This window comes from Cimex lectularius, unplaced genomic scaffold, assembly GCF_000648675.2.
Source record: "Cimex lectularius strain Harlan isolate CLEC.00 unplaced genomic scaffold, Clec_2.1 scaffold58, whole genome shotgun sequence".
NCBI lineage: Eukaryota > Metazoa > Arthropoda > Insecta > Hemiptera > Cimicidae > Cimex > Cimex lectularius.
The window spans coordinates 930,187-943,095 of record NW_019392696.1 but is presented as its reverse complement, the minus strand read 5'-3'; the positions used below and the strand labels follow the sequence as shown (position 1 = coordinate 943,095).

Here is a 12,909-nt window from a genome sequence, read left to right as displayed (position 1 = left end):
GTCTAAGAAGGTCGTTTTATTGCTCTTACGCACTACCGGACCATCATTTTACGGCTTTCTTGATCGTTAGTCAACTCCAAACGTAATGCAAGGGTGAGTTTTGAAAAAGTCATCAGAAGGCTTCTTAAGATTAGCCTAATCTATGGATGTCCCGAGAACCTGTAACTATTGGAGAGGCATCGAGTAGAAAGGCGACTATTCACAAATCAGCATGTAGTTTGGAATAATGTTCTGGCCGTTCCCTTCATAGAGATGAGTGCCGGTTTGGTTTGTGGCATTCGGATGACTGGGATCTTGTATGGAGAAGACGTGGAGAACGCTTTACTTCATGTGCCATGCGTGAGTGAGCCTGCTTTTCGAAGACAGTCTGTAATGGCTGGAATAAACGTCCATGCCAGTACCGATCTCATTATCATACAGAATGGATCTTTGACTGCACTAAAACACGTTGAGGAAGTTCTTCTGGAATCTATGGTCCTATTCGTTCCATTTACTGGGGAGATCTTTGTATTAATGCGTGATAATGATCGGTAGCTAGAGTTGTCACCTATAGAACAATTATAGGACATGGTTAAGAGACAGGTTAGACATCGTTCGCCTTCTCCAAACCGCTCTTGTTGAAGAATGGGATTCTGTTTCATAAGTGGAAATCGATGCCTAGGAGACTGAAGTCCCTCAGAAAAACCAGGGGACGTTTTTAATAGCAAAATTGACTAAAATAAGTATGCAGTAAATAATATAACGATAAAAATATATATTTTATATATTTTGAAATAAACGACAAAATACAAGTGTCTTTTTTTTTCTTTGAGTATATAAGCAATATTCTTCTACTCGGTTGTGCGCAAAATGGATCATTTAGACGGTGAAACAAATAGAAAAAAACCTCAATTTAACAAAATTGCTACAAAAGAATCTGTAAAAGAGAATCGTCAAGGTTGAGTTAACTAACACGTCTACCGCTTAAGTTCATTCTTTCGAAAAAGTTTTTAAACGGGTAGCTTTAAAGCTTAGGGAAAATCCCATGTCTGTTTCTCGCCACGTGTCGTCGAGAACGCTTTGTGCCAAACTTTTCAATGTGGAATATCACTTAGAACTTCTACTCATTCCGATTTACCAGTTGGTTGTCTCAGGCAAAATCTTTGTGAGAAACATTTCAATCGTGCAGCTGGCAGAAGCGTTAGTACATTATTACAGTAGAACATTTGGTGAGTTGGCGGTTTTGTTTGTTTCAAATATCGTGTACAAATTAGATAGTTGAACGAAGCAATTATAAAATAACGAGGATATTGACCTGATTGAAATATGATCTCATTTGCTTGTAATTATTCAGAAATCGTGAGATGCGGTCTGGTAATATTGCTTGTAATAATGAGACTCGGCGTTATTTCAAATAAACGCTTACTAATCGTTTAGTTGTGGATTTTGAAATAATCAATAAGTAAAACATGATAACGACCGACTTCTCATTTCAGTAAAATAAATAAAAAATTTCAGACACAATATGTGTTCTTGCTCAAGAAAAATGACGTTGCAACGACCGCTTACTTAGATGTACCATATTTACCATAAAACCTTTCGTTGGAAAACTCTGAAAAATAAAGTGTATGAGAGGCAACGGAAATTTACCGATCGGAAATATGTGCGTGATATATATTTTTTCCTTCCGATACCCTGGGTTCAAAGGGACGGCTTGACCGGAACCAACCCACATTCTCACTGCGTACGTCCAAATTAGTAGCAATAACGAATTGTATAGGTTTAGTTGAATTTTAATGGTCAAAATTGATTTAGCCTTAAATTGTACTCAGTATGAGGGGATGAGGGCATAGAGGTCTCGTGGTCATCGTCGATTAAGACTACGTTCATGACGGAATGTGTAGAAATTGCTCGAGTAGTAAGGTGAAGATGGATCGACTGGTTGATGTGAAATTTTAATTGGGAGCGAATCCGTTCGTTGACAAAAGCAATGTTGAGATCGTTGTAGATACTGAGGTTAGTAACGTTATTCGGAACTTTGACTGTTTGTCTGAGGACTTTTGATTGGAAGGATTAGATGAACTGGATGTTGGATGGCTTGTTAGAACCCCTCAATCCAACATCGTATATCCAAAGTGGTCGCAGTAAAGTCTTGTATTACGTTCATTGAGTCGGATCTTGGTCATAGAATTCTTCGTAGTTGTCTAAGTCTTCTGTTAAGTCTTACGTTGGTATTACACGTGAGTCTGCTGTCTAGGAATCGTCCTAAGAAACTGACTTAAGAGAAAGTCGGTACTTTTAATGTACACTTTGTTGTTAATGTATACTAAAAAGGAAGAATGTTTTTCAATTTAAATATACCCAGTGTACATTTTTTAAATTCTGTCGTCCATTTTTTCAATCAGTCTTAGATAAGCTCAAGATGGTTTTGAAAATTGGTTGAATAGGATACATTTAGAAGACGAAATGTGCATGTATCATTCGAGCAGATGGTTACGATAGTCTTGAAATGTACTCGACAATAAGAAGTTTAATGGTATAAAAGGAGGGATCAAGAATAGCCCCTTGCGAGACGCTGGCTTATATTCGTCTAACATCATCGTACTCGTGGCCTATCTCATTCTAAAGCAGTGGAAGTAAGGAGTAGGTAGGAAGCATTTAATTATAAAGAGGACATTTGGGAGCCTATTAAATTAGCACAAAGCTTGAGAGTCAATTTGACGAATGATTAATAGAGCTACAAGGGATTAAAAACTTCGGACATTATCTTTTATATTGCTCCATTTGACTGTAAAAAACTAACTGTAAAAATTATTGACTGTTGGAGTTTGGTAAGCCTCTCTTCAACCGACCGAAAACCGAAGATCGATCGAATGGACAAACATGTCTGAAAAACCTGCTGAAGTTATAGAATCAGAAAAATATATTGTAATCGAGCTGTTTTACTGTATTTTATGTAAAACAAATTGAGAAAAAAATTACAAAACTTTTAAGAGCAGTGTTTTAAATAAAGCAGAGATTTTTAATGTCACATTTCACCCAACAAAATGTAAACATTCAGGAATGGCATAAAGTCCCCACAATAATAAATTGAAAATAAATTAAACAAAGTAATCAGTAAAACCGCGCAAATACCGAATAGCTAGTGCTAAATCTCGTCTCAAGAAATTGGATTCAAAAAAGTGCGCCTGGAGGAGCTGGGATCTTGTGGATATTGGGTTGCCCTTAATCGAATTTTAAGCCGTCGCCACCCTTACAACCTTACTTAGCTCTCTTTCTCTCTTTTTTTTTTTTTCTTGACTCCGCCACTTTTTCGTTTTTTTTCCTATTGTGGATTACCTTAAATTGTGTATAACTGATTGATATTCAATTCCATAAGAAGGTTTTTACTGAAAAATTTCATGTTATTTGAAAAGTGTCCTGAGTGGCCAATGGTAAACACGTGAATGCTTCTAAAAAATCTAACGTATAAAATGTAAAAACAAAAACATTTTTTTATATAAATAAAATTATATAAAAAAAAAGTAAATTTAAAATTTGAAATAAAAAATACGTTTCTAATTTTTCTTCATCGTTTGAGGTAAGTATTTCAGGGTTCCTAAACGGTTCACTGCTTTTTGTTTTCCGTAATTAAATCACCGTATTTACTCGCGGTTTAATCATTCTATACATTAGAGTTTGGATTAACTATACTAATTGTTTCCTATCCTCTAGATTGCTTCAGTTGATTAGATCTTAAATTAACTTGGCATACTATTGTTCGTATGCATAGTTGTTCAAACTGTTAAATCAAACTAAGAGTACAACAATTTGGTTTTGTTTCCTTTCTGGAAATTTAACAGTTCATTTACCGCTGGCTGAGATTACACGATTAACTCACTCAGTTTGACCGTATTCAACGATAAATCTGAACAGCTACATAAAAATTGTAAAAATCAAAAAATTACTTACAGAGAGGTATCATAAACAATTAAATTAAAGTAAAAGAATAAATTTTAAAGTGCATGAAGATCCCGGAATAACATTATTATTGAAAATTTTGGACAACCTGTTTCCAAAGGCTAGATCCAAAGATAAAAATAATCAAAATAAATAAATGGATTTTATTTATTTTCTTGAAACTTTCTGGATTTCTCCAAATAATAGATTAAAAAAAAAGATTTCGACTACTGGAATATTCTTTTTATGTTGACTATTGCTTTCGTAGCTTAGGGAAAATCGAATATAAAAATAACAATAGTTTGGACATGTTTGTATCATTTTGATGTTTATTTATTGTTTGCTTTTATTACTATTCTTTGAACTCTTTTTGACTTTCTTAGGGATATGAAAAAATTGATATTCGTTTAATTTATTAAGGTTTTTGTTATAATTTACTACGTTAATTATTTTTTAAGCTTATTTCAGTTTTTTGCCTTTGAAAATTTACGTATTATTCGGAGATCGTGAGATGCGGTCCGGTGTGATGTAGTTTTAGAAACCATTTTCTTTATCATGCCAAAGTTTCGATCTTTATTGAGATCATCTTCAATGCCTGGGATTTATAAACATTGTTTAAATTTTACAAATACACATAGGATGTGAGAAAAAATGAATTTATGCAATGCTAGGAATTTTAGATTAAAAAAAAAAATAAAATGAATTTATACAATACTAGAAAATTGTAGATTTAAAAAAACGTATTGCATAAAAGTAAACTTTTCTTTAAATTTTCTTTAGAAATTAATTTTTAGAGTCATTCAATGGTCAGTTTTGGATGGTTCTGGCTAAGGAATTGTAAAAAGAAGATAAAGGTTATGAGAAAAAAAAGTTTCAAGTTAGATCAAATTGACTATTTTTTCCCAAAATTCAACTTTTTATCAAATAATACCTATTCACTTCAGGGAAATTTTGTAAGTCTTAACTGGTCGTTACATATTCACAAATACGCATACAAAATGTTATTCAAATAGATTACATGGTTTTTGAGAAATGTTGATAAATCGAAGAAATTTTACCAAATATGTAGGTAAGGTTAGATGTCGGCCATTAAAAGCCAAAACGATACTCAAAATAGAAAAACTAATTGTGCGCCAGATTGAGCGATAATAACTAGTCGATGTACGTTTTCTATTAAGTACAATCATTGCTTCCGCATACTAAAATTTTTTGCAATTCTATGTAGAAAACCTAAAATTTGATTAACCCTATTAATTATTGAAATGCAATGAAAGTTAATTGTCATGTTGTTAAAGTAGGTGATTCGAAGGTCTTTAATGGTAGTTTACCTGTCCAATTTGATGTCTTGTATGGTATAATAAAAGACGACGCTATATAACTAACAACTAATCGGCATTTGAATAACATTGGAATCCATATTACGAGGAAATTTAAGGGAAAAGAAAGTGTTTTTCCTGACGAATTCAATAAGCGGGATAGAGAGCATTAAAAATTTCAGCTTACAGTCAGGTTGCTTCTGCATGATGTCCAAAATTATGGAACTCAGCCAGAGGCTATTAGAATGGCAAGTCGAATGGACCTACTGTTAGATAAGGGGCCATGGACGAGTCCAACCTTGTCGGCAGCATGGCAAGGCAAGCTGTGAAGAAAGGGCTAAATTTAGAATTCCCCATACCAGTGGAGGAGTTCAAAGGCGATTTGAAAAAGGAAGTATATGACACATGGAACAAGCAACTAGTCTCCTACTCCACTGGTAAATTTTACCGGGATATAAACCCGACGACCAGCAGAAGACCGTGGTTCTTTAACTTTCCCATGTCTAAAAAAGAAAGAACTTACATTAAATAGAAACAGGTTTAACCATGGAATAATGGATCGTATTTGAAGAAATTAGGGCAAAGACGGAGTGATCTATATTTAGCATGCGAAGAGAAGGAAAACCTGGAACATCTGACAATGAAACGCTAAAAGTACAATAATGAAAGAACAAAGGTGTTGGTCAGTCAGAACAGAATTGGAAAGCTGATCAAACCGTTTAATTATAAAACTGTACTACAATCAAATGATTTGGAAGTAACTGTGTAGTTTAGGATTTTATAAGGGCTACGGACTTAAAAATTTGATCGAAGAGGAAACAATTGCCGAAGCAAAGGTAAAAAAATGAAACCTTCAGGATTAAATCCATTTTGTTCGTTAGTCCTGCTTTTATATTAATGGTTTTACAGAAAAGACAGTTTTATAGGTTCTATTATTTACTCTAGATTTGATAGATCAAAATTGATGAATGAATTAAATAAAACAATTGACTACAAAAACCAGGGTCAATTAGATTAATTGTTTAAATTATATATATAATTATCAAATATTTATCTCTCTACTGCCGAATTTACGGCGTTTTCTAATTAAAGCGGATCTCTTCGCAATAATTACTTTTAGCCGTGCGTATAGAACATGATATTCAATAAACAATAAATTTTAGAAACGTAAGTTTAATTTTGTGTAATTGTACGTAACAGATTACGTCACCTGTTTACATTTTTATTGTTTTATTATTTCATTTCTACCATAATACAATTAACCACGACGATTACCATAAAAATTATTTTATCACGCCAAATTTGATACAAGAAACTCGTTTTTAATTAACAAAGATTACTTAAAAATTGTTTTATCGCGCCCAATTTGATCCAACAACCTCACATTTTTAATATTCAGTTCATTAACTGATGATTTATTGATATTTTTTATAAATAAAATCGCGGTTAGTTTGCAAAGAAATACACTTTAGCGACACGGAATATATTTTATGAATTCAAAAGGATACCTTTGTACAAAAGATAGGCAAATTTAATAAAATTTCCATAGTTAGCTAGCCAAATAATGAATAAAATATAATTCTATAAGTTTTGTACCAAACCACCTTTCCAGTATATTCTTTAGTATTGATTTTCTACATTACATATTTCTAATATTCAATACTTTTACGAAGATTCAATTCTGAGAATCTTTTAGCAATTTCTAATAAAATAGAAAGGCATTGTGAAGAATGCTTGATTTATTCATATTTGATTATTAAACCTCTAAAAAAGAAAATCTACATTCCTAAACTTTCAGTTTGTACTTTATACATATTAGTATGTATAACAAATATAATCACAATACAATTTTTTCACATGGTCACACCACTAACACTGAGGCCATCGCTGCACCCGAATGACACATGCCATGACAAACGACCCAGTGCTGGCTCTCAATTTGAGGGGTTAAGGCTAGGAGGATTCGAGGCCATCGTTGATTAAGCAAGCTAACGTACTCGGGATGGGAATGTAGAGAGAGGGCTTGAGCAGTTGGGTTAAAATGAATCAAAAGGTTGGTGAGAAACTTTTAGAATCAGGAACCATGGAATAGGATCAGTTCATTGACAAAGGAATAATGACGTCATTGTGGATAGTGAGGTTAGTGACGTAGTAAGGACGATTTATCTGAGGATATTTGACTGGAAGGAATAGATGCACTGGATGTTAGATGGCAGAACCCGACAATGGTTTCCCTAAGTGGTCGTAGTAAAATCTTGTATTAGGTTAGTTTAATGTTTACGATCAAGATAGTCTTCGTTCCTGTAAGTCTTCGTAGTTCTCCTAAGTCTTCTGTTGAGTTGCCTGTTACGACTTGTGTTGGGATTCCACTCGCTTTGCCATCTAGATATAGCCCAAAGTATTTGACTTGAATTGAAATTGTTATCCCTTTGTTGTTGATGTACATTGCTGGGCGTACACTGAATACATTTTTATTCATTCAGACTTGTCCTCCACTTTTTACATTCTTCAATGAGTTCAAGATTCTCCTATATATTGGAGGTAACTTGAGTAAGATTGGAGATAGGAGATAAAATTGTTTGTAAGTTGGTTGTAAGAATGGTCTTAGTGTGTATAGATAGGTCAGCAGTGATATAAAGGATTTGACTGTATAGAAATTTCTCTTACCGCACTTATGATGTTTTCTGAAAAAATTGTACCCATGTAATAAGCAATAATTTGTAATAAGTAGCTAAATATTTTATTACGAACTTCTAGATACCTAATTAGAAAAATGAAACGAACAACGTGTAAACCTAGCCAGATTATTATTTTAATGTTATTTTTTTAGTTTTTTGTTGTTGAAACCTTTCTAGTTTAAACAAATAGAAGTTTCAAATAATATAATGTAAAAAGATTTTTGCGTGGGTTTTAACATTTGAAGAAAAAAATTATATATCTAGACCTGACAGTTAATAAAGAGAAAATTCATTTCCCTGTATGCTTTAAACTATTTGAATCTTTTTATTAATTTGAAATGTCCTGGTCTATTAATATATTATACTTCGTCGATTCATAACGTGGATTTAAAAAAAAAGCTTTTCGCCCTAACTTTTAATATTACGTAAATTATGGCCCGTTTGCCTTTTCCAATTTTTGTATATTATTCTTCGATATCTGTTTGATTTGTAGTTTTTCATTTAGGCGAACATTTTTTTTTTTTTTTTTTTTTTTTTTTTTTTTTTTTTTTTTTTTTTTTTTTTTTTTTTTTGTACAGGCGTATTCTTCCATTTTTCATGTTTCAGATTAAAGCAGGCTTAGGGGAAAGGTGTACTGGGTTAACGCACAATACAATTTAAATAAACTGATCTCTCTGCATCTCTCTGCATCTCTCTCTCTCTCTCTCTCTCTCTCTCTCTTTTCTGTCTTTCTTCCTCGCAGTCCCCCTCCACACATCCACGTATGGGGTTTTTATACTTTTGTATATGGAGCGTAACAATAACCTTTATATATATTAGAAAAATGAGCTTTTGATGTATGAACAATCGAATACTTGTTTACAAGGTAAACAATAAGTTATTGTGACTCTTCTGACGCCGTGCCAACTTTCGGTTGTACTAAGTTGGGGAAGAAGAAACGAGAAAACCTTCTAGACGATTCGCCGGAATTCGTGTGGCATATTTATGTTACGATTTATTCCTATTTACAAAAAGGCAATATCTGGATATTCCGCTAGAACGATAGCCTTCCTATGCTTATATATTTTATATTACAATACTTTTTAACTGTTAAAAAGGAATAGTCTTATATAGTATAATAGTAAATTTATAGTCCTATGATTATGATTACGTTATCAACTTGTCGCTGAATTGGGAGATTTCATTCACCAATTAAAGTTATATTTCAATGGTACTAATGACAGTTGTAATAAACTATTTTATTCGTCGTCTAGATAAAAACTGAATTGTACTCTGATAGTTTTTATAGATATTTATTTAGGTTAAAAAAACGCTATCCAGTATAAAGAACGCCGCAGGATAGTTAAATAATTTTTTGTACAGTTATCAACGCGCAGAATGTTTTTGTCGGAATCCGATGGCTACAACAACATCTGGAAAAAGTTTTTTTCGTTTAAATCTCGTTTTAATTTTTAAAAAATATCTTTCATACATTACAATTAATTAAAGTTTTTAGTTGAGATAAAAAATTCAATGGCACGAGCGGGATTCGAACCCACGATCTTCGGCTTGATACGCCGCTGCTCTACCACTTGAGCTATCGTGACCGAATGGAAAAAGGAGGGAAAATTCAAAAGGTGGGGTTGAGATGGGAAGTTGGTGTCCGAGTGGATCGAGGTCACGATAGCTCAAGTGGTAGAGCAGCGGCGTACCAAGCCGAAGATCGAGGGTTCGAATCCCGCTCGTGCCATTGACTTTTTTATCTCAACTAAAAACCTTAATTAATTGTAATATATTAATTGGTCAAGCGGACCACGAAATTAGCGAATCTTTCATACAGTTTATTTTATTTTTAGAAAGAATAGATTTTCATTTGCTGTTTAGTTTCCCTAGCTTGATAAAACTTTAGGTCTCGACATATAACCTTTGTTGGGACTTTAAACTAATAGCTAAAATTTAAGGATGTTCTATTTTTATTGTTTTTTGCTAGATAGCGTTATAATTATCTATTGATTATTATCTATTATTAATAATTTTTTGTATACCTGGCCGATAAATTTAATATATATATAATTTGTGGCGTTGATGTAAAATGTTTCATTTTTCTTTTTCTGTTTTAAAGGTGTTGTCGGTGATTATGGAGTGGAGGTGAGGGTGCGCGAAGGAGGCAGAGCGGTCCTTCCGTGTCGTGGGTCATCAGCGGGGACAAACGGAGCCATCGCCTGGAAGCACAGGGGCGAGCCGATCGGCCAAGATCCGCGTTACCACCCCGACAGATCTGCCTCCAGCCTCATCATCACACGCGTGAGGCCGACCGATTCCGGCCCATGGTCGTGCAGCCAGCATGCACCACCAGTCAACCTCGTCGTCCTTGGTAAGTGGAACCGAATTTGTTTAAGATGTGAAATATGGTTTGTCATCGCTGGGATATCGTTCAACCATAGAATCGCGTGGCTGTGCTTCAGACGTCTTGAAATTCGAATTTCTGGGAAAGATTCTGTATCCAAGAGTAACTGGTGAAGACATGATTGTTGCAATACAGTAGATGATTATGTCAGTGGGGATGTTATTATTCCATACACGTGAACATTAAAAATTTTATACGTTGAACATCGGATTGAAGCGATAATTGTTAGAACGCTTTCTATCACATAAGTATCTAATACCTATAGTAATGCATATGTACGTAGTATTTTTTGTTGGACTTTCTGCCAATGAGTCTTGGTTGGTTAGGTGAACTTTAAACTAAGCGAAATTCTACCATGAGGCCTTCACGGTGATCTAAGCTAACATAGCATGAATAAGCATCGATGAGACTGCTAGACATAGTCACCTCTCTTCTCTTTTTTGGAACTAAAAATTGTTCATTTAACCGTTATTGTGTTTTAATTTCTGAATCAATTAAAATAAATGCATGAGAAAATTTTAATTAATTTATTTAATTAAATCTAAGGATGAAAGATTGGCACATCAAGGCAGTGTGAATGGATTTGTTTTTAATCATCCCTTTCCCATGATTATGCTCTCGAGATGAAATCCAAAACTCACAATGTACTGTAACAATTTTGTAAAACTGAATATATTTCTTTATTTATTAAATTTAGTTTTATATAATAATAATAATAATTAGTGTTCTTCGACATTTACTGTTACGGCGTTTTTTAAAAAAGATGTTTATCCCTGCAAAAAAATAGATTAATTTTTGAAGTGCTTGCAGTGAAATTTTTCTGGTTTTGTACTAAGCCTATAAAAATTGTCATGGTCTGTCAACATAAATGTCTAATAATAGGGATAAAATAAAATAATCTAACACGTATAAAACACGCAAAGAAAACTTTTTGAAAAATGGAAATATACAGGATGTTCGGCTACTCGTGTTACAAACTTTGCCAGTGGATTCTACATTCAAAACGGAACCAAAATGTCCTAATTAACTATGATCCGAATGTCTACGTTTCGGAGTTATTCCACTTTTTTTTATTTTTGAAGATTTCACGACCTTGCTTCAAATAAACAATAACTCCAAAACCAAAAGGTTTTGGACAAATCCGTTGACACCATTGAAAACTAAGTTAAATTTCCAATAAGATGTGATTAATACTAAACTTGTAAACTTTCGTGAAATACGCGTTTTAGTACGAAACATTAAAGAAAAAAAATTTCAAAGTTGAAGAATTTACTATGGTGATTTTAAAATACTATTTCCAAACCTAGAGACCAGCAAATTTCAGCAGAGGTACTCCAATTAATATCCCTTTTAGTGGTGCAATTGCATTTTTAATTACTTTTTACAAAGACGAACAAATTGATGAAGGAAAGGAAAAACAGTGATTGAAGGAATGGTAAGGTGGAAAATTAACTTAGAATAAACAATGGTAACTCCAAAACTAAAAGGTTTTGGACAAATCCGTTGACACCATTGAAAACTACGTTAAATTTCCAATAAGATGTGATCAATACTAAACTTGTAAACCTCCTTTAATGTCCTTTTTAGTGGTGTAATTTCTTTTTTAATTACTTTTTCAAAGATGAAAAAATTTATGGAGGAAAGGAAAAAAACCGTGGCTAACGGATTGGTAAGTCTCTATTGGCTCTATATTAAAAACTTGTCAATACATCTAAGCATTCATGTTAGATTTCTTATTTTTTGGTATCATCCAGTTTGAATGAATGCATAGACTAAATTATGTGAAAGTTAAATGGTTTGATGACAACCAGAAAAGAAGATCCAAAGAAAATTTATAAGAACAATGCTACATTCTGCAATTTCTCTAGGAGAACTGACGGTTGCTGAACTTGTAGGATTTTGTTTAGTTTAACGTTGAAAAAGGACGCGAATGATAAAATAATGCAAAATGCCGAAATTTTCTCTTTACAGCTTGCAATTTGTCCCTTCTTGAAACGAAACTTTTTAGGGAGTGTATCGATGTTGTTTTTAGGTTGTGAGTGTTTGAAAGGTTGTTATAAGCGTTAGGAGGCGTTAAAACACACTCCTTAACTTGAACTTTATGATCTCTTGATAATCACTAAAAGAAAACCTAACCTTGATTGAACTTATTTCCAATAAAAACAAATCAAAAGAGGAAATTTTGACAAATTCGACTGATTGATGAAGAGTTTTTTATTATTACAAATTTTAAACGTTTCCTGGAACGTTTCGAATTATCTTTACTCGTCATTGCTTTGCTGTACATACAAAACAAAGGGTCAATTGACGGTTAAATGTTTATTTATTTAGGAAAATGTGTTTGTCCAAAAAGCTGGAAGAGAGGGATGTCATTTAGGCGCAAGAGAGTCAAAGGTGGTTGGCTATAGGGGCGAAATGACCGCACCGCCACGCCGTCCCTTAATTACGTGCTTAGGATAATAATTGATATACCGTTAGTGACCTCTCGTCTCGTTGACCACGGAGAATGTACAAAATTCTACAGGAATTTCATTTGGAGATCTTGTTTCATTAGAACGATTAAAATTGTAAAATTAATTAAATTCAGTACAGTTTAGGTTAAAGCTTAAAA

General features: G+C 33.3%; 1 protein-coding gene and 1 non-coding gene across 2 annotated transcripts in view; both read left to right on the top strand.

Moving 5' to 3' along the window:
- The window catches only part of LOC106670641 (nectin-3), a 328,873-nt gene that overhangs the window by 270,847 nt on the left and 45,117 nt on the right, over positions 1 to 12,909 (top strand). The window contains exon 2 of the mRNA XM_014401157.2: positions 10,014 to 10,265. Within this exon, the coding sequence (XP_014256643.1) occupies positions 10,014 to 10,265 (252 nt within the window). The remainder of the gene's footprint in view (positions 1 to 10,013; positions 10,266 to 12,909) is intronic.
- Trnag-acc lies at positions 9,569 to 9,641 on the top strand. The gene has a single exon. It is a non-coding gene; the product is annotated as a tRNA-Gly (tRNA).